A 26,436-nucleotide genomic window follows, 5' to 3' on the forward strand; every position below is an offset into this window, starting at 1 on the left:
CATGAACAGAGAAGCCAGATATTTCTACAAACACGAAAAATGCCCCAGCTTTGCATTATTATAATCAGTCTAAGAATGTCAGTTTTGCCTGACCTAGAAGAGGAATAAGGTGCGTAGTCTAGAGTTTCTCACTTTGCTGTTCAATTCCTGGCCGGGAGTGCTTTTTACTAGACTACACTTCTGAACCGGCTTCATCCACATTACTCCAAAAGGGATATGGTTCAGATAATTTTGTATACCAACTACAGCAATGTGCTCTACCACACACATGGGGGGGCTATCCCCCTCCAAATAATAGAAGCAGTGCTTGTAGTTATTACAAATGTTCATAATCCAAACATAATTATTTCTAACACTGAAAAATGTCAGATCAGACTGTGGGATTTCCCCCTATTTCCCTAGGCAGTGGGAGGTCTGTTAAGGGGATCAAATGGCTTATCAGTTACATGTGTGACAAAGACATCATCCACCTAGAACAGAATCTTGCTGTTAAACAGGATTTTTCTATTTCATGTTTCTGTGCGTAGCAGTACTACTTTCTGCCAGTTTCAGTGGCTCTGGAAGGACTTTCTGGTTTATGTGCTGTGCTTATGTAAACCATTTCAATCCCTGTATTGCATCAGCTAAACAGGGACAAAGTTTTTGTTTGTACTGGTTGGTATGCTGGCAGGCTAGATGGAAGGGGGAAGGAGGCAAGATATCTCACTGCAGTCTATTATTTGAATAATATTTTTTCCTAGTCAGGCTCCAGGTTGAGGCAATGGACATCCAATCACATGACCTCCCCTGCAAAGGAGCCCTGCAAAGTGGCCCTAATGAACATAAACAACATAAGAGAAGCCAATGTTGGATCAGGCCACATTGACGCCCACTTGCCTATCCTTGGCAGATCCCTTTGGAGTGGCTCACAATCCTCCCTGGTTTTCACCACCCTGAACAATTTCATGTCATCCGCAAATTTAGCCACTTCACTGTTTACTCCCAACTCCAAATAATGAATAAGAAGAAGCATCAGACCGAGTACTGATCCCTGCTTATCACCCTCCACTGTTAAAATTTCCTATTTTTCCTCTATTTCCTATTAATTAAACAGTTTTTGATCCACAAGAGGACTTGTCCTTTTATCCCATTGTTTATGATTGCCAACTATCCAGCTGATGGAGCTAACAGAAAGTTGCATCACCATTTTAGTTAAATTTTTAATATTTTAAATGTTATTGATTATACTGTAAGTGGAATTTTATTGATTATATTGTAAATGAAATAAGTCAGCTGGGTTAGGGGAGAAATATAGAGAAATGAAGCGCTGTAAGATAAGAACATTTTTGTCAACCCCCTACCCTCTAAGTATCTATACTCTAAGTGAGGATTCATATACCCCATATACCATATATTCATATATCCAAAATAGTGTCACTTTCTTATCTGCCTACTACTGGGAAGACGAATCTCTTGGATGAGGGAATCTTTTGATAATTTTGTCCCAATTCAGAGGGGGTCAATGGCTGGACTCTGCACTGGGTTTCCATTTGAAACAAAGGGAATAACACTTCCTGCCATCTGAAAGTGAGAGTTGTTTTTGTCCCCACCCATATGAAAGAATGCAGCATAAGGCTTCTGTCAGGGCTTTTTATTATTTTTTTTAAAGAGGTGCCAGAACTCTCAAGAGGGACATGAAGTTTTTAACCTGTATAATTAAAACTCATGAACTTTTAAACATCTTAAAAATAATTTTGTCAAAGAGGTTCCGGAACTCCATTCTGGTGCATTCCCCCAGAAAAAAAAATCCCTGGCTGCTGTACTGGAAGGGCTCAGCTGTCTTCTCATGGTGTCCAACCCAGGAGGAAAGATGGGGTGGCTTCATAAGTTCACTAGGCCTCCTTGGGTGCTGTCAGGATTGGGACAGATGCTGACCCGCTTGCCCTAGGTGAACAAGAATGCTATTAGGGGCCACTGCCATACCTCCCTAATCCATGCAACACTCTGATATTATTCATTTCCTTAGGCATCTCTCTCCTTCCAGTTCCCCAAAATTGCCCAATAAACCCCCAACCTCAGCCATAACAGGATTCCCCTGGCCACCTAGGACAACATATGAATGGACATAAAGAGAAAATGCACTCTCCTCATACAACACCTGTTCTGGTGCACTCTCAAAAGTTCTGCCTGGTAATGCTGCCTCAGAGAAAAGCCCTAGGGCACAGGAACTACAAAAAACCAAACAGACAGACAAAACCACCAAAACAAAAACTGAGGAGTGTAAGAGTTTCTTAAGTAAATTAAAACTGACATCATAAACTAGGCAAATCTGAAACTGCTAGTTCTTTAAGCAGTTCAGCCATGTACCATAGGACAAGAACGAAAGAATACTGTCACTTGATCCACAAATCCAAGTAGGCTATGGATATGATTCTAAAGAAGAAAAGTCAACTTTCCTTTAAAGTTTGGATCCTGACAATGTTAAGCCAGGGTCCCTCACTGTAAGGGAAATTCTGCATTTCCTTCTATTTCATAATGCTGTCTTACTTTTCCTCTTAAACTTAGCCAAAGCTCTTCAGTTTATACCTTCAGCAGTGCCATCAGAAGCACAGAGTCACAGCCTTCAAAGTGTAACTCTTTTTCAGATGGCACTGCAAAACAAATAGACTTCTGAACACTTCATTTCAGACAGGGTTCTGATATATTCAGGATAAGTCGTGCCTGCACTGTCTGCATACTTGGCATTTGGTTTAGTCCTAAATATGTATGCTATCTTTAATACACTCTTTTGCAACAGTTTTTCAATAGCTTTCACTAGCAGCTTATAAGAAGCTCCATGCATGCATGTCTGCATCTGTAAACAGCATACAGAGGAGAACAAGAAAGAAAATGAGAAAATGTAGATTAATATTACCTAATGTACATAGGCATCCTCCATGCAACAGTAAAAACCAAGTAAAAATCAGCATGGAATCCATTTTACTATATTATCTGCAAAGCTAATGAAACATTCCTCACAATATATAGTGTAAAAGAACTGAAGGGGTGTGCCATGCAATTTGATATCTTTATCTCGATATAAAGGAAAGACGTACTCAATGAGATTTTCTTCCCCCTGCCCAGTAATTCTCTGCTTACATTAAAGCTACCTTTTTGTTATTTTAAGCTTTTCAAAATCCATTTCCTGCTCCAGAAGTAAAGTATTCTTTTCTTGGAATGGAAAGATAAGAATCAACTGTGTCAAGTGCAACGAAAATACTGGTGGAACAGATTGACTTTAATGCTGCTTAGGAACATATGCATGATCCCCTGCTGGCCTTGTCATCTTATTGGAAAGGCTTTTGATAGGCTGAGTTGATAGTTCTTGTAGGTTGCGTTCAGACGGGGCATTTCAACCGGCATAAACTGTACCGGTTGGAACCGGTGCAGTTTATACCAGCTGAAACGCGATCACACTCACCTCCTGACTGCGCAGCACATCGCAATACGCCCATCCACACACAGCGGGCATCGGCGGTGTGGTTTTTTTTAAACTTAGTTTGCGCATGCGCATAGGCAGCCATCCACAGAATGGCGATCTTCACGCATGCGCAAAACACCCCGTCTTACATTTAAAGTTTAAAGGTAAGGACTTACCTTTAAAGTTTAAAGAGCAAAGTGGCCTCCCTGAGGTCCCAGACTCCTCTAAAAGTTAAACTAAGGGCCTTTTTTTTTTTTAAACAAACGCCGGGGCAAAGTTTTGCCCAAGCGCATATCGCCGACCTAAAAAAAAAATAGTGGGCGAAAATCAGAAGCCTCGGGCTTCCGAACGGAAGTGGCTCTACAAAGTTGGAGAGCGATCAGACGGGGGGGGGGGGGGAAAGGGGTTGGATACCACTACTTGGGGACCTAGTGGCAGAATACAATGGTGTAAAGCTCTTTGCAACGGTTAGGGATGGAAGGCAGATGTTCGCCGTGTGAACGCCGGTAAGTACACCGATTCCAACCGGCACCTATACCGTTGCAAATGCCCTGTCTGAATGCACCCGTAGAGAATGAAGCCACCTGTTTGTATTTCCCTGGAATGATTTTATATATAGAAAAGTGTACTATAGAATAACCACTAATCCTTCTGTCTGAAATGCCCTGAAGCCCTTAGGACATGTCAGGAGCTCATTTTTCCTTTGCGGTCACATGCACCAGTTGAAGCAGAGGGGAAGCGAGGCTATTCCCTCCAGAGGAATTAGACCCACCGTTGTGAGATCACACACACCTTTGTTGCTGCAGGCTCAGCCCATCACTGTGTGATCAGACGCAACTGCGGGTGAGTCTACATTGTGGCTGCTATTTATACTCACCCAAGACCTCTCCCCTAACAAGAGTGCAGGTCCCAGAGTGTAGGGATAAGGACAACCCATGCCCAAACCACTCCTTAGCAGACCCTTCCTGTGAAGCTGGTGTTCTGTCATCCTCACTTGTGTCAAGTGAGCTGTGGAAAACATGTGCATGATGTGACTGGAGTGGCTGTATTTCCTTCCCCGTGAGTGCATCTGATGAAACAGAACATGGTTGCATGTGGAAATTCAAACCAACATTGATGGAGCTTCCAGGAATTCTGTTGGTTGTGTCACATTCCTTACAACAGAAATTGCTTTCTTCCCTTCTTTGTTATGTGCTGTATAGGACAATGGGATTACTGTATTCTGGGAATAAGAGTGGGTAACTTCCTTCCTGACTTCATTCGGAGTTAATAGTGAGTATAAAAGGCAGCCACAATGTACCTGTGAATGAATGCAACCCCCCAAAGTAAATTACAAATATACAGTAGGGGGTGATGTTACTAATTTTTAAAATATTATCTTAGTTTCGTAACACATATATGCTACATTAAACAAATTGTGCAGCTTTAAAAATACCTAAGTTCTCAGGGGGACATTTGTATTACATTAGAGATGTTGCCAGTGACCTAGTGATTATTTTATTTATTTATTATTTATTGTACTGATATCCCACCCTATCCCATGGTGGGCTCAGGGTGGCTAAGAACAGAAATAAAATACAGTGGATATATACTTAAGAACCAGTTAAATAAAACGAACGACAGCTAAGAAACATAACATTACTCCAGAGCAGCCCAATATGCTTCCTGTTAGATGTTAACAGGATAGTAGGCATCTGCAAGCCTACTATGGGCAGGGAAGGCTGAGATGGTGGAGACATCCACCTGCTCAACTGAAGGCCTGGTAGAACAGCTCCATTTTACAGGCCCTGAGGAAATGTAGCAAGTCCTGCAGGGCCCTGATCTCAATTGGGAGCGTGTTCTACCAGGTGGGGGCCAGGGCAGAGAAGGCCCTGGCCCTGGTTGAGACTAAGTGGGCATATTTCAGGCCAGGAACTACTCATAGATATTGTTCTGCAGGCCGCAAGGCTCTCCGGGGCATATATCAGGAGAGACAGTCCTGAAGGTATGCTGGTCCCAGGCTGTGTACGGCTTTAAAGGTCAACATCATAACTTTGAAGTGGATCCAGTACTCCACTGGTAGCCAGTGGAGTTGGCGTAGCACTGGCTGAATGCATGCCCACACAGACAATGCTGTCAGCAAGTGCAGTGTTGCATTCTGCACCAGCTGGAGTTTCCGGATCAGGTTCTAGAGAGAGTTACAATAATCCAGGGTCACTGTCGCTAGGTCCCCGGGGGTGAGATATGGGGCCAACTGCCTGATCTGTCTCAGATGGAAGAAGGCAGACCTGGCAGTGGCGGTGACCTGGGCCTCCGTGGAAAGGGAGGCATCTAGGAACACCCCCAGGCTCTCCACCCTCGATGTTAGCACCCATGGAGCCCCGTCGAAGGTTGGGATCCTGATTCCTTGACTCAGCCCCCCGCGACCCAGCTGCAGGACCTCCGTCTTAGATGGATTTAGCTTCCGTCGGCTCTGTTGCAGCCACCCAGCCACCGCTTGTAACGCCTCCTCCAGATCTCCTGGGGCCGTGTCCGAGCGGCTGTCCATTAATAGACAGAGCTGGGTGTCATCTGCAGACTGACGACCACCCAGCCCATCCCTAGAATAATCTGGGCAAGGGGGATGACCTGGGCCTCCATTGAAAATGTGGCATTCAGGATCACCCCAAGGCTCTTTGGCCTTGGCCTTGGTCATGACCCCAGAGGGGTCTTTGGGTTCCACCACCACCACCCTGGATTTATGGTCCCTTGGGAGGCCCAGGGTACCTTCCCAAGCCCCTTTTCAGCCGAGAACATGCAGGCGTGATTGACCCAGGCAGAGAAAATGATTACACAAAAAGGGTTTATTAAAACAACAGTGGGGCAGGGAAAAACAAGACACGGCAAGGTGCTTTAAAAGGGGATAACAGTGTGAAAGGAAAAATAAACATAAACTAACGCAGCTACCTGTCTCTACCTCTGTCTTTGTTGGATTTAGTCTCAACTGGCTCTGCTGTACCCATCCATCCACAGTCCCTAATGCCCTGTGACTGTCCAAAATTATCTGGTGGTGGAGTTTGGCCATCTATCCATCAACAGATAGAACTGGATGCCATCAGCATACTGGTGAGAGCCCACCCCACCCCCCTGGACCAGCCGAGCAAGGGGGTACATATAGATATTAAACAATATTGGAGAATTGCCCCCTGTGGCACTCCACATTTCTCAGTGTTGCAAACCTGGCAAGTGGTTGGCATTGCACTGTGAATGGAGTCCCTCTTGAGTCCATCTTGACATCTACCGTTGTTGGATGACACAAGGATAACCATGAGTGATGTTCCAAACAGCAAGTGGTCTCAGCAACTGGGCATGTGGCACTCTCAAAGTTCTCTCATCCCCTTTAGGGTTCCTACATGGTGGGATGCACCTCTTGGGTGGCTGGATGTATGTGTTGAACCAACAATTGGACATGCATCATAGGCAGGTACATTGCAACTCTATCAGCACTGTCTATTGGGCAGCTCCATGGGGCTCTGATATGGAAATGATCACTATAAGCATTGGGCCAGTAGTAGCAATGTCTATAGTGGGATAGATGGTAGTCACCCTGATTGTACTCCCTGTGCCCCACAGTTATGTGTATGGAGTTGCACTGGTACGACATCACACAAAGTGCTCCCTTTCTGTTCAAAGCCCTTTCTACAGAGTTCCTATCACCCAATGTTCCTCCTTGTCTGTTCTAATTATGCCCAACAGGAAGCCAGAGAGATGCTACCACCTTATCATCAGATCTTTGGAGGTTTACATGGTGCCTGAGACAGCTGTGATAGTCTGAAGACTTAGCTTGGTATCCTAAGCCTCACTGTAAACCAGGTGGGAGGCAGGGGAGGAACATTTATATTTCCACTCACCTTGACTGCTGTAGGAAGTTTTGCAGTTATGCCAGGGTTATTGCTGGTATAAGATGATGCTAATGCTGGTGGTGGGACACAGGCTTTGGGAAGTTTAGAATACTGACTAATGTTCCTCCCCTGACATGCTCCTGACACTGCCCAGTTCTGTACTGGAGATGGGATTGTATTGCCTGCTGCCAATATGGTATTGGCATATCTTGGTGTTGGCATATCTCCCAGTTATATCAGCATCTCTCTCTCTCTGTATGTTTGCATTTGTGTGTGTGTGTGTGTGCCCATGCATATGTGTGTTTTATTCAATTTTATTGCAATTCAGGCCATTAGTACCTTCAATAGCCCATACAGACATGGTAACTTAATCTGAGTTGCCTCAGACAGTCAGAATATATTACGGTTGCTCGACCAGCCATATACATACAGTTATAATAAAAGTTTTTATGAACACACAGAATAAAAAGATTAGAGTTTAAAACCTAATTAAAATACAGTTTCCGTAACCTCAGTATCAGCGCACAAAATCTAGCTACATGATAACTGATCTTAGAGTTCTTATCAGATAAAAGGCAGTCAAGCCTGGCTTTGTTTGTGCACCCAGGAATCTTATCCAGCAACGGAGTAATAATCTCCAAACGAGCCTCCTTATAATACAGGCAACTACAGGACATATGCTCAATGGACTCAACCTCCCTCAATGGGCATGTACATAACCTTTCTAGGTAGGGGATTTTCTTATACCTGCCTTCAAGCACTGCAGAGGGGAGTGCAGAACTCCTTGCCAGGGTGAACACCCTTCTAAAACTGCTTACTTCCAAAGAAGCCAGATAAGCTGCCGGCACAAGAGTATATTTGACACTTGACAGTGCAGTAAGGTTTGGTATGCTGGAAATGTCAGACTGGCGTTCTATATCTTCAATTCTCTGCTTAATTAGCTTTTTTGCTTCTTCAGTTCCACAAGATAAGAGTACCGGTGGAGAGAATCCAATTCTGTTGATATGTCTTTGAACAGCCTTGAGCCAATAAGATGGATAATTATCTTGAAGTATCAAAGGGAACCAGCCTTGAGGGTTAAGATGACCTTTTAACCACATATAGATGGATAGGATATGCACCCTAGCTTCAACCCTTATAATACCTGTCTCGAGTCTTATCCAAGCATTGGATACATATCTAGGGACTGGTAGAATGGCTCTTAAAAACCTTGATTGTACTCTTTCTTGAAGAAAAAAACATAAGCAGTCCTGAGAATGTCCATATAGCAGTTGAGCCAAAGTTTTGGCCTTATACAAATTAAGGGCTGCAGAGACAGAAGTGGTTGAATGCAGCCATATGATTTGTTATTTTCCCTTTTTTATCTAGAAGACCATGAATCAAGGAGAGACATAAAACCAAACAATGTCTGCCCAGTACAAATACCCTAAACTGAAAGGTAGTAGCTCAATCTATGCAAGTTTTGAACTGATTCTCTGTAGTGCTGAATTTATACGAGCAACATTATTATACTGGATTTGAACTTTCATTACCAGGAAGGAGTCAAGAGAAGGGAATATCCCTGAAAATCACCTTCTGTTTGTATTGCAGACCTTGCTTGATGGGGAAATGTTTGAATCCATTACATTTCTCAACTGTTTTGACATTTGCTAGACTTTCTATTATATCAATATTGAAATATTTCCTAAGCATGTTTACAGAGATCAGTTGTTGTAATGCAAGTCTGCAGTCTGGCCCTGCTCAAGTATGCCAGAACGGAAGGTACTTAGTGCAGAAATCTTAATCCTTTGTGAAAGTGTTCTAAATGTTTAGACTAAATGGTTCATATTATTTTCTTTGTTTTTTCACTCCCCCCCAAAATCTCTAAATAAAAATTCTCAGAATGACAGACAGAAACAAAGGAAGGAGAAAAGTCTCAAACAATGGCTATTAACCCCGCCGGCTGTGGGGAGGACACACTTCCGGTGATGTCAGGGGGTGTGGCATATGCTAATGAGTTATGCTAATGAGTCCCCCTAGCTCTTTTTCTACGAAATGACCCCTGGCTATTAACCATAAAAATTCAATGAAACCTCTGTATTCAGAGTTACAGCCTAAACTGATACTTTGTGGTGTGCTATCCCACTGCTTTTTTGAAGGTCATAGAAGACGGGGACGGCAAAGGATGAGATGGTTAGACAGTGTCATAGATGCAACGAACATGAAATTGAGCAAACTTCAGAGGACAGCGGAAGACAAGAGGGCCTGGCGGGAGCTGGTCCATGGGGTCGCGAAGAGTCGGACTCGACTGTGCGACTGAACAACAACAACAACCCCACTGCTGGGACTTATAACCAGAGTCACTTTCCCTGATGATTACCCATACACGGGGAGCAAAGTATTGTGTTAGGAATGCAACTAACAATGTCCTTTTCTTTGGCTTCCAGCTGGACAGATAAGGATACCAAAAATCTATATCATTCACAAGAACAATGCTAGTGATGCACTGTCATCAGGGAAAAGGAGTGACGATCACTGAAAAACATAGCTGACAGAGGAAAGTAACTCAGTCTTGACTGGGAGACAGAAGATATGGAGAAGATGTTTGACTCACATGAAAAAGATTTCTCTTATGATCTTTGTCAGCCTCCCGCTGCCTTGGAGGGAGATTTGGGTCGTGGGTTAGCTCCAGTGTGATAGTCAGGAAGCTCTTTGGCCGGGTTCCCCTCAGAGTTGCCGTTTGAGAGTTTACACCGACTCTCTTTCAGCCGTGTGGGCTACTAGACGAGTAGGAGTTACTTTACTCCTCTCTGTCTCTCTCACAGCTTCCACACTCTCCTGCTCCCTGGGTACACCTGATGGCCATTTTATTTGCTTCATTTACATCACAGCGTGAGCCCACCACCCAACTCTTAAAGTGACTCCACCAATAGACTGGTTTCTCCTTTGAACTCTCAGAACATCTTGATTTCCCACCCTTCTCTCTCTCTGTCACAATATTGTCGCCGGGCCCAATCACCCCCGCGTCCCCGCCGTCCCCCTTTTGAGGCCCCATCTCCCCTTTGGGGTTTATTGGCCAGTACTCCCGAACCTCCGGGGAAAGGTCGGGGTCCGTTTTCCCTGTCTCCCCTTGAGCAATGGGGGTAACTTCCTGCATAGGCAGGAGGAGGTTGAGAGCGCCCTCCCGACAATCTTATATCATGGTGGGGGATTAATCCCCCCCTTTTTAGGTTTCACTTTTAAAAATATATATTCATATTTTCCTCTTTAAAAAAATCTTTCCCTCCTCCTTGCAACCCCCATATCCTAGCCTTCTCCTTCTCTCCTTCCCATTCACCAACCAATCTACATTTCCCTCCCCAGTTTTCAGCTATATTTATTGTTTATTTACTCCATTTGTACCCTGCCTTCCTCCACAATGTGGACACAAAGCATCTTACATAATTCTATTCCCTTTTAACACCAGCACAACTCTGTGAGGTATGTTAGGCTTGGTGTATATGACTGGCTATGGTCACCCTGCAAACCTCTGCAGCAAAATGGGGATTTGAACCTCGATCAGACCAGTGGTCCATCTAGTCCAGTATCCTGTCTCACATAGTGGCCAACCAGTTCCTCTGGATGACCAACAACAGAGTATAGAGGCCGAGACCTTCCCCTGATGTTTCCTCCTGGTTCTGGGATACAGAGGCTTAGTGCCTCCGAACGTGGAAGTTCCCCTTAGTAGCCATAGTTCGTAGCCACTGATAGACTTATCCTCCATGAATCTATCTAATCCCCTCTTAAAGCTGTTTATTTCTGTGGCCATCGCTACATCCTCTGGCAGTGAATTCCACATTTTAATCACTCTCTGTGTAAAGTAATATGTCCTTTTGTCCATCCTGAACCTACTGCCCATCAGTTTCACTGGATGCCCTTGCGTTCTAGGATTTTGACAGAGGGAGAAAAACTTATCTTCATCAACTCTCTCCACTCCATGCATAATTTTAAAAACCTGTATCATGTCCCCCCTTAGTCGTCTCTTTTCTAAACTGAAACGTTCCTGACTCTTCAGCCTTTCCTCATAGGGAAGATGCTCCCACCCATTAATGGTCTTGGTTGCCCTCCTCTGTACTTTTTTTCAGTTCTGCAATGTCCTTTTTGAAATACGGTGACCAAAACTGCACACAGAGTTCCAAATGAGGCTGCACCATAGATCTATACAGGGGAATTACAGTATTGCCATTTTATTCTCAATCCCTAATAATCCCTGACATAGCACTTGCCTTTTTCACTGCTGCAGCACACTGGGTTGACATTTCCACTGAGCTATCCACTATGACCCCATGATCCGTTTCCCCTCTCAGTCTCAGCAACTCAGCAAAACCCAATTAGTCTATACTTGAAGTTGGGATTTCCCCCCCTCCCAATGTGCCTTACTTTACACTTCCCAACACTGAACCTCATTTGCCAAATTATCACCCACCCACCCCAGTTTGTGGAGGTCCTCTTGGAGCTCTTCACAGTTAGCCTTGGTTTTCACCATCCTGAATAATTGTGTGTCATCTACAAACTTGGGTATTACAATACTCACCCCTAGTTCCAGATCATTTATGAATGAATTAAACAGTAGTGGCCCCAATACCAATCTGTGTGGGACCTAGGGTTGCCAAGTCCTATCTTCACCCCCAGCGGGGGACTTCTGGAGTGCGCGGGGCATCCCCAACGTGATGATGTCATGTTGTGGATGTCACCCCCAGCTGCCCACCCTATCTTCCAGTGGCGCCAGCTCGCTGCACTTAAAGGGGCCCCTTTAAGTGCAGAGATTTGGCGTCCCCCCCCCGTGCACCCGACAGAGATCGGGTACGTGGGAAACACTGGCTTCCTGTACTTAAAGGAGCTGGCGTTTCTCTCCCCGCACGCCCCTCTCTCTCCTCTATGGAAACGCCAGCTTCCTGCACTTAGGGAGCTGGCATTTCCCCCTTACGCACCCCTCTCCCTCCTCTCTCTCAAGGTAGATGGGAGAGGGGTGGCTGTGGGTGTTGGGGCTTGGGGGCGGGGCTTTTCCACGGCGGCTAGCTGGCCACCGGCAGGTAGAGGCCCCAATAAACCACCCCAGGTGGTTTAGCAACCCTAGTGGGACCCCAATGCTTACTTGCCTCCATTGTGAGAACTGTCTATTGATTACTACTCTTTGCTTCCTGTCATTTAAACACTTTTTAATCCCTAAGAGAATCCATCCTCTTATCCCATGATTGCTAAGTTTATTCAGGAGTCTTTGGTGAGGTGCCTTGTCAAAAGCCTTTTGAAAGTCCAAGTATATAAAGTCTACCATGTCACTGTTATCTAAATGCTTGTTCACTTTCTCAAAGAACTCCAAAAGGCTGGTGAGGCAGGACTTCCCTTCACAGAAGCCGTGCTAATTTCTCAGCAGGCTTTGTCCCTCTATGTGCCTAACCTCTTTTATTATGGTTTCTACTAATTTGCTTGGGATAGATATTAGGTTGACTAACCTGTAATTTCCTGAGTACCCTCTAGATCCCTTTTAAAAAATTGTTGTCACATATGCTACTCTCCTGTCTTCTGGTACAGTGGCTGAATTTAGTGATAGGTTACATATATGGGTTAGCAGATCAATGATCTTACATCTGAGTTCCTTAAGAACTCTCATGTGTATGCCATCAGGACCTGGAGACTTATTGGATTTTAATTTTCCCAGCAGGTCTAGAACTTTATCTCTGTTCACCTCAATTTGACTCAGTTCTTCACACTCCCTTCCTGAAAATAGATGCTGTGTCATGGGTACATACCCCACACTTTCCACAGTGAACACAGAAGCAGAAGAGCAATTGAGCTGCTCTGCCATCATCCCATATTCCTTTAGCAATCTCTTTATTCCTTTGTCATCCAAAGGCCCCATTGCTTCTCTGGCTGGTTTCCTGATTCAGATATATTTTTAAAATGTTATTATCTATCTTGATGCTTTTAACAACACACTTCTCAAAATTTCTTTTTGCATGCCTAATTATTGATTTACATTCTTTTGCCAGAGCCTGTGGTCCCTCCTGTTCAATTCACTGGAGCAGACCTTCCACTTTTTAAAAGAAGTCTCTTTACTTTTTATAGCTTCCTTGACTTGTGTTGTTATCCATGGAGGCTTTCTTTTAGACTTGGCAGTGCCTTTCTTAACCTGTGGAATGCATTCCATTTAGGTTTCAATTAGTGTGGTTTTAAATAGTCTTCCAAACCTCCTGTAGTAATTTGACTCTCTTGTGTTTCCTCTTCAGCTTCCTTTTTACTACCCCCTCATTTTTATAAAGTTCCCTCTTTTGAAATCAAATGTTGCCATTTTGGACTTCAGGTGTAACTTTCCATTGACCTGAATGCTGAACTTAATAGCACTATACAGCTCTCACCAGGTCTTGAGACCCACTCAGAATGAAGTCCAAGATCACTATCACTCTGTGACCAACTGTTCCAATGCACAGTCATTTATGATGTCTAGGAATCTCATTTCTACAGCATGACTCAAGCACACGTTTACCCAGTCAATGTGAGTGTAGTTGAAGTCTCCCAGTGTAATAACATTATCTGCTTTAATCACCTCCCTTATTTCCTTCTCCATCTCAAGATCAGCCTCAAGGGTTTGATCAGGTGGGCAATAGTATAACCCTTTTAGCTAACCCTTAGGGCCCAGTATTTCCACCCATATTGCTTCTGTTGAGGAGTTCATTCCCCTAATCTTCCCTAACTTATTTGATTCTATATCTCTTTGATGTACAATGCAACACCAACACATCCCTCCCTATCCTACCTATAGAGTTTATACCCAGGAATGACCCAGGAATGACTATATCCCATAGATTTTCCCCATTCCACCATGTTTCTGAGATATCTACTATAGTTAAATTGTCATTGAACACCACATGCTCCAGCTCCCCCATTTTGGCTCGGAGACTTCTGTCATTGGCATATAGAAATCTAGAATGTGTTTTCCTCTCCAGGAACCTTTGCCTCCCTCGGCCCCACACACATCATGCCCTCACTCCCATTTTATGTTACACGCTTATCAATATTACCCTCAGTGTTTATACAATTATCCCTTTGGACTGACTTATCCCAATGCCTGGTGGTTGCTGGCAGGCCTGGTCCTGATGAGTCCTTCCTCAAAAGCCAAAACAGCCTTGGAAAGGGCGCTGCCCCCTCCTCCTGCCTTTTACTGACAGAAACCACGGCTGGAAATATTCCTGTGCCTAGCTATGGCCACTAAGGACATTTTTTTTAAGCTACAGGTGATGCTTCTATTATTGGATGGATTAACCCCCATTGTTTGTTTTTTAATTTTAGAATTTGTTTTTTAAAACTTGGGATTTTCTCACATTTGTAGAAAGATCTGTCTTGTCTGTCTCTGACTTTAACTATCCATGGATGGGGCTGCACTGACAATTGACTCTGCAAGAACTTAGAGTTCTTGCAGAGTCCTGGCTGATTGAGTGTGGGAGAGGAACGGGCATTGTTTGACTGGGATTGCCTGTAATTGAGAGGAAGTGGAAGGGGCATTGTTTTGCCTGTGATTGAGTGCCTGGGTGAATTTGAATTTGAATAGCTGCTGCCTGACCTCTGCTGGGGGAGGCCTCTATTTAAGGAAGCACCTTGCCAGAGGCTAAAGGGCTCTTTGCCTGTGGCTCTTAGCCTAGGGACTCTTAGACTAGGGGCGCTGTAAGAAGCCCAAAAAGAGCCAGAAAGACAAGGCCCTAGGCTCTTTGTCTTTCCCGTAAAATAATTTGACTTGATAACAAAACCCACATAAATACCAAGGGTTTAAAAGGGGGATTATATTTATTTATTTTAAAAGAATTATGAAGCCAGAATGCCAGCAGGGGGTTGGGGGCTATCCAGTGTTTTGCACGGAGTGTCACATGTATGACTATCTGCCCACTGGGCAGAAGTCTTGGGTGTGTCCTCGGTGCAAGGAGCTCCTGGTTCTCAGGGAACGTGTGTGCTCCCTTGAGGCCAAGGTGGCTGACCTGGAGAAGCAGAGACAGTCAGCTAGGCACACAGAAAAGACTCTCGGGGACTTGTTAGCTTCGTCCCACTCTGGATCTGGCAGCCCCGCTGCTGTCAGGGAGCATGAGGGTCTAGGGGAAACAGGGCACCATGCTGAGGATAAGGGGAATGTGCCCTCAGAAGGGACCTCTTCCCCAGCTGGTGAGCGGCTCTCCTTTTGCACCAAGGAACCATCCCTGAGCAGGGTGGGAGGGGGGCTCTTGGTAGTGGGTGATTCGATCCTTAGGCAGGTAGACAGCTGGGTGGCGAACCCGCGTACTGACCGTATGGTGACTTGCCTGCCTGGTGCGAAGGTAGCGGACATTACGCGTGTTTTAGATAGGCTGGTAGATAGTGCTGGGGAGGAGCCAGTGGTCGTGGTGCATGTCGGCACCAACGATGTGGGGAAATGCAGTCGTGAGGTCCTGGAGGAGAAATTTAGGCTGCTGGGCAGGAAACTTAGGTCCAGGACCTCCAAGGTAGCCTTCTCAGAAGTGTTACCTGTTCCACGCGCAGGGCCGGAGAGACAGGCAGAGATCAGGAGTCTCAATGCGTGGATGAGACGATGGTGTAGGGGGGAAGGGTTCAGGTTTGTTAGGCACTGGGATACTTTTTGGAACAAGAGGGAGCTGTACAGGCGAGACGGTCTCCACTTGTCCCGAGAAGGAACCAGGCTGCTGGCACTTAAAATCAAAAAGGTGGCAGAGCAGCTTTTAAACTGAATATTGGGGGAAAGCCGACAGGAGATGAAAAGTCTCTGGTTCGGGTTGGCTCATCTGAGAGAGGTGAGGGGGTACCGGTTGCTTTTCTACAGGGAGGTGGATTGAAATTGTCCACAGAGGCCATGGCTGGTGACATGGACTGCCGGACAACGACTCGAGATAGCAAGAGGAAGGATGCAGGCTTAACTTGTAAGGGAAATTACAGCTGTTTCTATACAAATGCTAGAAGTGTCCGAGGTAAAATCGGGGAGTTGGAGTGCTTGGTGTCGGAGGGAAAAATAGACATTGTGGGTATTTCTGAAACTTGGTGGGATGAGGAAAATCAGTGGGACACAGTGATTCCCGGTTATATATTATATCGGAAGGATAGGGGGGGAAGGGTTGGAGGTGGGGTAGCTCTGTATGTCAGAGAGGGTATAAAGTCTAGAAAGATTGAGAGGCTAAGTGAATTGGATTCGCTTCTGGAAGTTCTATGGGTTGAAATAGGGGGGCCAAAAGGAAACTTAACACTGGGAGTTTGTTATCGCCCACCAGATCAAAAGATAGAGGAGGATTATAAAATGATGAATGCCTTAAAGATAGCAACTAGACAAAAACACTGTGTAATAATAGGTGATTTTAACTACCCACACATTGATTGGGTCAATATGTGTTCTAGTCGGGAAAAAGAGATTGAGTTTCTAGACACTCTAAATGACTGTGCTATGGAGCAGATGGTCACGGAACCTACCAGGGGAGAGGCGATCCTTGATTTGGTCCTAAGTAACACTCAAGACCTGGTGAGAGATGTAAAAGTGATTGCACCGCTTGGAAACAGTGATCATAATGTTGTTGAGTTCATCATTTGTACAAATAGAGAATTGGCCAAAAAGACTCACACAACCATTTTTAACTTTAAAAGGGGTAATTTCTCTGATATGAGGGGACACGTGGGGAGGAAACTGAAAGGAAAAGTAGAAAGGGTCAAAACAATTGGGGAAGCTTGGGATCTATTTAAAACTACGATCCTAGAAGCTCAAAAAATATATATTCCGCAGGTTAGGAAAGGCACAAACAGGTATAGGAAAAAGCCTGCATGGTTAACAAACAGAGTAATGGAGGCTGTAAAAAGTAAAAAGAATTCCTTTAAGCAGTGGAAAGCTAGTCACAGTGAGGCTGATAAAACGGAACACAGGCTATGGCAAATAAAATGCAAGTCTGAGGTCAGGCAGGCAAAAAGGGAATATGAGGAGCATATAGCAAAAAACGTAAAAACCAACAATAAAACTTTCTTCAAATACATTAGAAACAGGAAACCAGCCAGGGAGGCAGTGGGGCCCTTGGACGACCAAGGGGTAAAAGGAGTATTGAAGGATGATAGGGAAATGGCTGAGAAGCTAAATGCATTTTTTGCCTCCGTCTTCACTGTGGAAGATGAGAAGTGCTTGCCCACTCCAGAACCACTGATTTCAGGAGGGGTGTTGGAAGACCTGAGTCAGATTGAGGTGATGAGAGAGGAGGTCCTAAAACTGATAGACAACTTAAAAACTGAAAAATCACCAGGCCCAGATGGCATACATCCGAGAGTTCTGAAAGAACTCAAATGTGAACTTGTAGATCTCCTGACAAAGATATGTAATCTTTCCTTAAAATCTGCCTCCATTCCTGAGGATTGGAAGGTAGCTAATGTCACTCCCATCTTTAAAAAGGGTTCCAGAGGAGATCCGGGAAATTACAGGCCAGTCAGTCTGACGTCGATACCGGGTAAATTGGTGGAAACCATTATTAAGGAAAGAATTAGTAGGCACATAGATGAACAAAACCTATTGAGGCAGACTCAGCACGGTTTCTGTAAGGGAAGATCTTGTCTCACTAACCTGTTAGTGTTCTTTGAGGGGGTGAACAAACATGTGGACAAGGGGGATCCAATAGATATTATTTACCTTGACTTCCAGAAAGCTTTTGATAAAGTTCCTCATCAAAGGCTCCTAAGTAAGCTCAAAAATCATGGGATAGAAGGACAAGTCCTTTTATGGATCAAAAACTGGCTAGTTCATAGAAAACAGAGAGTGAGTGTAGGTGGGCAATTTTCTCAGTGGAGGGTGGTAAGCAGTGGGGTACCGCAGGGATCAGTACTTGGTCCACTGCTTTTTAACTTGTTCATTAATGATTTGGAGATGGGAGTAAGCAGTGAAGTGGCTAAATTTGCGGATGATACAAAGTTGTTCAGGGTGGTGAAAACCAGTGAGGATTGTGAGGCACTCCAAGGGGATCTGTCAAGGATGGGCGAGTGGGCGTCAACATGGCAAATGGGGTTCAATGTGGCCAAGTGCAAGGTGATGCACATTGGAGCCAAAAATCCTAAATATAAATACACATTGATGGGGTCTGAACTGGCAGAGACTGAGCAAGAGAGAGATCTTGGAGTTGTAGTGGATAACTCACTGAAAATGTCGAGACAGTGTGTGACTGCAATAAAGAAGGCCAATGCTATGCTGGGGATTATTAGGAAGGGTATTGAAAACAGATCAGCCAATATAATAATGCCCCTATATAAATCAATGGTGAGACCTCATTTGGAATACTGTGTGCAGTTCTGGTCACCACACCTTAAAAAGGATATTATAGCTTTGGAAAAAGTGCAGAAAAGGGCAACTCGAATGATAAAAGGGTTGGAACACTTTCCCTATGAGGAAAGGTTAAAGCGCTTAGGGCTCTTTAGCTTGGAGAAAAGACGACTGAGGGGTGACATGATCGAGGTTTATAAGATTATGCATGGGAAAGAGCAGGTAGAGAAAGAGGTACTTTTCTCCCTTTCTCACAATACAAGAACTCGTGGGCACTCCATGAAACTGCAGAGCGGTCGGGTTAGAACGGATAAAAGGAAGTACTTCTTCACCCAAAGAGTGATTAACACTTGGAATTCACTGCCACAGGAAGTGGTGGGTGCTACAAGCATGGATGGCTTCAAAAGGGAATTAGATAAGCATATGGAGCAGAGGTCCATCAGTGGCTATTAGCCACAAGGTATAGCTAGGGGCTCTGGGGCAAGTGATGCTCTGTCTTCTTGGTGCTTGGGGGGGTCAACAGTGGGAGGGCTTCTAATGTCCTGGCCCCACTGCTGGACCTCCTGATGGCACTGGTATTTCTGGCCACTGTGTGACACAGAGTGTTGGACTGGATGGGCCTTTGGCCTGATCCAACATTGGCGTCTCTTATGTTCTTATGTTCTTATGGATATATTGAGAAGTAGGGAATCATTAGATTTACAGCAGGAGAATCCCATTCCCTCCGTGCCTTTGCTGGTTAACACTCAGCTTCCTTGGAACCAACAATGCCCTCAGCTTGGGCTCCTGCACTCCCCTCACAGGCATACTCACAGGGAGGAGAATTCTTACTTGTGTGCATGCCCCTCTACCAGCCTGCTTGCCTGCTGCCCTGCCTGTGTGCTCACCATTTCCCCCCTTCCCTCCTCTCCCCACTGCTATGATTCTTCTCCTCACCAGTGCTGTTCCCATTCTGACTACCCATCTGTCCTTCACTCACTGTGCTCCCCACCTGCCACTCTGCTTCCCCACCCTTCTCATTGCTGCTCCTGCTCTGTCTGCTGCGGGCGTATCCCAATCCCCTCCACTTTTCTGCTCACTCATTTCCAGAGTTGTTGCTGCCCATCATTCCTGCCTCCCCCACTTGCTTGGCAGAAGCTCCAGGTCCTCGTACGACCCCCCAGAGGAACACCGCCACCTGGCAGAATCAGGGGGAGCAGCAATTACAAGAGCTCCTGGTTCACCTTCACACCAGCCTGAGAAGCAGCAGTGGCATGGCTGCCTTTGGCGCTGTGTGTTTTGGTGTGTGTGAACTGGGGTGGCTCCCCACCTCCTCTGCACTTGTGCAGACAGTGTTCATGTCTTTTGGAGGGATCTAAAACCTTTCCCTCCATGGTATGGCACTTTTTGAATTTTTCTGCAAGCTTGGGATGTCTTCCAGGTATGAAGAAACATCTATTTTCTCTCAACATGGTCCTGATCCACAGAATTAAATGTCTGCAGACGGGGCTAACTTGACTGTTAGGTATATTAATGATTAGCAAACAATGGTTAAAAAGCATTAAACATCATTTTTTGTTACCTGCTGTGTTAGCAATCAAGTGATCTAATTTAGTGGAGCTGTGGGTTTTTAATGAGTTCTGTTACAATTAGTACATATTTGCATGGAAGTTCATGAAGAAATTGGAAATGTATGTCTGAGGTTCACATACCAGGGTTTCTAGGCACAGCCTGGCAACCAGTGGGAGATTGGGGGGGGGCAGGGACATGGGGGAGTTGTTGGTGATGTCATGACATACCTGGAAGCGATTGTCACATGTCTCTAGAAATTGCTGGAAACTCTGTTGTGAAACCACAGAGTTTCTGGCAATACCTAGAGAGACTGATGTCACTTCCAACTTTCCCTGGAACTGACATCATACTATTGACCAATGATGATTTTGTAAAGATCATTTTCTCTCATCATCCACAACACTGGTAGTGGGAAATTGGAATGGGGGGTGAAGGATTGCCCCTGCACCCAGCAGGAGCTTGTCAGCCCTATCACATGCATAGGCTTGAAGTTGTCCAACTTGGGGCTGGGGGTGTTTTGATTTTCAATTAAGTGTACAGCACCTCTTGCTATGTGGAAGCCATTTCTCTGTAGTCTCATGGTGACTTGAGTATTACTATAGTTTTAAGGCCAGTTTAAATTCTAGGGAAGAAGAGGTCATGGTAACATTCTGCCCATTACATAGCAATGATCCACAGAAACATGGTACTCCTTACAGTTCTTGCTGCTATTAAATCCAGCTTCACTGGTGAACAGGGAGGTTCTGGGATCAAGCCTGTTCGGAAGGCCTACTTTACAATTAAAAGGCCTTCTTTCTGATCTGTAGTATGTGGAGACTGTTTGCAGCTACTTTACAAATACAGGAACATATTAGTACTAATTCATAAATCCAAAGCCCAGTGTTGACATTGAGAAATGGTTCGAACTTACATTGTGAGATTTCAGCTCCGGCTCAAATGGAGAGGAATATATTTCAGGAAAGTGAGAATATTTTAAATAATACAAATCAAAATGCCTAGGTTTGGCATGGTATACTAGAGGAATACAAAAATGACAGAAACATCATCCAAGTCTTTTTCCCCGTTTATCATTCAAATTTATAAAGTTAGTTGTGTTTGCTGATAATGTGATGAAAAAATACAATAGAACATTCATTTGCAAGGATGTAGAAATTTTATTGCAAATAAACTGTGATCAAAATGCATTCTTTTTTCATTTCTGACAGGCAGTGCATGCTACTAAAAAAATTGTACCAAACTCACAACACTGGAAATCATGCCAGCTGGAACAAGGCTAATTATTTATTGTAAAGGGTCATTCCATGTATGTTCTTATTGAGGGACAAATAAACCATGGCAGTTTACCACATGGTCAGCATGGATATCTAATGTCTGTTGTATGCATTGTACAGAATGGCTATCAAGTTCAAAGTTTATTTCAAAACAAGATCAGTAATAATAAGGATAAGGATAAAAATAAAAAATATAGAATAAAATATAAGATTGAACGCTGATTGTGAGGGAACAGAGACAGGGAGGTTATTATTAAGACTCGGTCATCCACTTGTATAGCCCCCTTCCCCAAGGCAACATTTAGCTACTTTATTTGCTATCTCCTGGGACGTTGTTCAGATCTTCCTAGTATAGTTGATAGGACTGGGGCTATGTACTGAGATCGAATGTAATTGTAGAATGGGCAATGCGGCAGAACATGGCCAATAGATTCTACTTTCTCTGCATGACATGGGCAGAGCCGTTGAGGGAGTGGTAATGTCCCCAAGAATCAATTTACTGCTCAGAAGAAAGCCAGACAGAACGAAGACCAAAGTGCTAAAAGAACTGTAGTTGTGAGAGTTGCATGCTGCTCAAGTTCTGTAAATAAAAAAGACAGTTTGAAATGATTTGTTGGTAGCTACATGCATATTTATTGACATTGCAAGGTCTGCTACCTGGACAATATTCAAGAATGATCTTACAGTTTTCTGTTCATTATTTGATGGTAACAACATAGAGAGATGACTGACAGATATGAATAATCTCTCTCAGATCAAACATCCTGAAGTTTTCATTTCTCATTCAGATAGACTGCTTTTTAGAAGGAAGCAGTTAGCACCTTAATTGGGGGTAATCAACTGACGAATATGTGAATTTGCCTGCGTTTATTCTCCCCACCACCCAAGAGCTGTATTTTACACGTACGTTCACTGAAATACTAGACTTTGTTCCAGTCCAACATAATGTCAGTACTATCCATTCCATATTTTATCACAGTATTATCAAACATTGCCTCTATAAATACCAGTTAATCTATAAACACAGATAACCTACACAATTAACAGAATTAGAAATCAATAGTCATAGCTCCAAACAAGGTGGGGAAAATGCTAATGACTCTTAGATCTCTTTCACACAGGCTCTTTAACCCACTTTGGCTTCCGAAGGCAAATTGAATTTTTTTAAAGGTCTTAAAGGTTTCATACACCCCAAAGATAAATCCCTCTTTGGCTTCTGAAGGGACACAGGTTTTTTTTTACAAAACTTTTCTGAAGGCAAATTGAATTCTTTAAAGGTTTTAAAGGTTTCATACATCCCAAGATAAAACCTCCTTTGGCTTCTAAAGGCACACTTTTTAAAAACAAAAGTTTAAAAACACATTAAAGATAAAATGTTGTCCTCCCACCATTAATGAAGCTTAAATGTGGGTTTTCCAAAACCTGTTTTACTGTGATGCGAAACCTTTAAAAAAATCTGTTTGCCTTTAAAGAGGGTATAAAAAGCCTGTATGAAGCCTTAAGAAAGTTCCACCTCTCTTAGAGATTTAAAACTCCCAAGATCCCCTTCAAGAAATACAAGCCTTAAAAGCAGTTACAGATATAGCCTGAAAATGGATTGAGAGAATTATTTTCCGAATAAACAGTGATTTTTTTCCAGTGGGATCCATGTAGAGTACAGCTATGTGAATGGTTCCATACTACTATGCTTTCACCAGCACAAACAGAAAATCAATTGATACAGGGCAATGCATATTTTAAATATTATAATAAAATGTGCTTAAACTGCTAGAGGTTATCATATCCAGCAGTTTATTTAGAGCAGTCATCTTGTATCCTTTGGGACTACACCTGGATATATTTTATTTATTTGATTTTAGAAAATTTGTAACTCACCTTTCTACCTGCATAAGGGTCACCAAGTTGTCTAAGGAATAAAAGAACAGACATAATAAAATCACATCTTGAAAACCATTAAAACCAACAATATCACATCATTAAAATAATTAAAACCAGAACTAAAAGACAGATGAAAACATAAAAATAACAATTAAAACACTGGGCAGTAAGGAGGGATCGTGGCGGGAACACCAAAATAAACAAAAAAAAATGACTTCAGCTGCTGGCAGAAGATGGCAACAAAAGTGGGCAGTTGAGTCATTGGGTAGAGGTGGACCAAGAACAGAGTTACATGGTCACTATGACTCATTCCAGGCAGTATCTGGGCTGAAGCATTCTGCACCAACTGAAGTTTCCAAACACTTTTCTCAAGGGCAGTCCATGTAGAGCAACCTGATCTAGATGTAAAGGTCAGAACTTTTCTGCTCAGGGAAAGCTACCGCTGGCTAATAGACTCTCCTGGTCACAGCTGCCATTTGCTTATCCAGCCTGGGTCCAGGAGCACTCCCAGACTATGGACCTGTTCCTCAAGAGACGTGCAACCCCATCCAGAGTGGGCAACACCTTAAATCCTGGGTCAGACCTTCCCTTCATCAGTAGTATTACTATCTTGTCAGGATTAAATTTCAATTTATTAGCCTGCATCCACTACAAAACAGCCTCCGGGCACCAGTTCAGGGTTTCTACAGCTTCCTTGGTACCAGCTGAAAGAGTCAGCATATTGGTGACAACTCAGACCAGATCTTCAGATGACCATACCCAGCCATTTCATTTATATGTTAAAAAGCATAGAGTACAAGATAGAACCTTTAGGGACCCCACAGGCAAAGGGCTGAGCGGCAGTCCCCCAGCACCACCTTCTGAAACCTCCCCTTCAAGTAGGACTGAAACCACTGCAGATGGGATCCTCCCAATCCCAACCCAGAAAAGCAGTCCAGAAGGATGCCATGATTAAAGGTATGGAAAGACATAGAGAGGTCCAGGAGAATCAATAGAGTAGCACTCCATCTGTCCATTTCCTGGTGCAAGTAATCCACCAGGGTGACCAAGGCTATTTCTATCCCATAATCAGGCCTGAAATCATATTGGAAAGGAAATAAACAATTTGCCCGATCCAGGAATGCTTAGAGTTGTCCGGCCACCAGCCATTCAATCACATTGCTCAAAAACGGAACATTTGAGACTCGATTATAATTATTGAGATCTCCTAGGTCAAAGGTAGGTTTCTTTAAAAGTGGATACACCACAGCTTGTATCAAGGGTGGTCTTTAGAAGTGGACACCAATGTTCTCTCTAAGCTGTGGAGTCTTGTGAGCAAAAATCCTACTTTGTGAACTACTGGCATGAAAGATGTGAGGGAGCGATTGGCTACTGCATAAATTAGTTTGCTCTGGAGCCATCCTTCCTAAGCTAAGACAAAAATGTGTAAGCTGGAGGCTAAAAAAATTGTGAGATAGCTTACAGTAACTCATCTTAGAGAGAACACTGGTAGGCTTCTTTAGAAGTGGACACATCACAGCCTCTTAAGGAAGCACAAACTATTTTTTTAACCTAGTCAGTCCCCCCCCCCCAAGATTTAAGTAACCAGGAAGGGCAAGGGTCATAGAAACAGGTGGTAGGCCTCAAATTTGAAAGATCCTTTCTACATTCTCACACTGATTAAACTGAAAGGTATCCAGTACAGCTGGACAAGTTAGTATCCTGGCAACATCTCACCCTGTCACTGCTATTGTAGAGTCCAAGTTGGAGCAAAACATTCACAGTGAGCCACTGAGTTCACCTCTTCCAGCAGGCTGGATCCAACAGGCCTCTTACTATCCTGAATTGCTCCACTGGCCTACAGTGTGCAGACACAATGGTGGCAGAAGTGTATTGTGTCTTTGTTGCCAAGACTGCCATGGGGTATGCTTTAAAATGAGTTTTCATCAGTGTTTTATCAGATTCATCCCATATCTTCCTCCATTGTAACTCTAGCTGTCTCCTTTGTCTCTTCAGTGCCTGCAGCCTCTCAGGATAAAAGGGGGCTACCTGGACTCTAAGACTTGAGAGAGGGTGTCTGGGAGCGATCACATCAAGCACCAGGATAGGGTTACTGGGTCCGCCAGACAAGCCAGCAGGGATGGGGGTGAACTTACCAGGAGCGGGGAGGGAAGAAGCCAGAAATAAATGCAATATGCCTACGTCACCCAGAAGTGACGTAGGCACATCGGGGACATCAGGGACAACACTCTGGTTTGTGGGCAAAACCTTTATGGTAAAATTAGCTTCTCCCATAGAGTTTTGCCCCAAAATCACTTCCGGGTGACACAGGCACATTGCATTTATTTCTGGCTGCTTGACTGTTTCAGGGGGTTATTCCCCCTTGCTGGCCAGTTTGCTGGCAGTTAAGAGAAGCTTCCTACTTCGGGGTCATTTCCTTATTCCAGATGTTAATCAATGGAAGCACCAGCCATATCAACAGAAAATCCACTAAAGGCATCAGAAAGCCATTTGGAGCCATCTGGCTCTGGGGGTGGATGTGGGGTTACTAGCCTCTAGATGCATCTGGAGTTCTCCCACATTTATAACTGATTTCTAGACTGCATAGATTCATTATATTGGAAAAAATGGCAGCTATTTTTATTGTCTTTACTGTTTTTGCAACCAGAGTCATAACCAGCAAGATAACAGCAGCTTTGGAGAGCAACTTCCATAGATTCTAGGTGAAATCCCTCCCCAAATTCCCCCCTCCAGAAGCACTGGCTCAAATCTCCAGGAATTTCCAAACACAGAGTTGGCTTCCTCAGACAAATCATTTTCATAGATTCCACACCCCTGCAAAGTTTTGGTATCTCTATGATCTAAACTGCTTTGCTGACAAAATCACCCAGTTCTGCTCTGGGTTAAATGCTGGTGTGGATGCTGGCATGGATGCATGTCAGATGATGTACCTTTGGCACCCACTTGTCTAGTTTATATGGATACCTTCCAGCTTGTGGAGCCTGAGCATGTGGACAAGATCCTTGGAGAAGTGAGACACACCACCTGTGTTCTTGATCCTTGCCCTTTCTTGCTGATAAAAGTCGCCAGAGTGGGGCTGAGTGGGTAGGAGTGGTGGTAAATGCTCTCTATTCTTCCATTCTTGGAAAAGGTGCTAGAGTGGATGTTGCTTCTCACTCCAGGGTC

At 44.1% G+C, this 26,436-nt stretch overlaps 1 protein-coding gene across 1 annotated transcript in view; it reads right to left on the reverse strand.

Moving 5' to 3' along the window:
* The window catches only part of LOC107116292 (deleted in malignant brain tumors 1 protein-like), a 149,372-nt gene that overhangs the window by 115,190 nt on the left and 7,746 nt on the right, over positions 1-26,436 (reverse strand). Inside the window, 1 exon segment of the mRNA XM_015418191.1 lies at positions 2,701-2,833. Within this exon segment, the coding sequence (XP_015273677.1) occupies positions 2,701-2,833 (133 nt within the window).

The sequence above is a fragment of the Gekko japonicus genome, unplaced genomic scaffold, assembly GCF_001447785.1.
Source record: "Gekko japonicus isolate JY-2015 unplaced genomic scaffold, Gekko_japonicus_V1.1 scaffold2340, whole genome shotgun sequence".
Lineage (NCBI taxonomy): Eukaryota > Metazoa > Chordata > Lepidosauria > Squamata > Gekkonidae > Gekko > Gekko japonicus.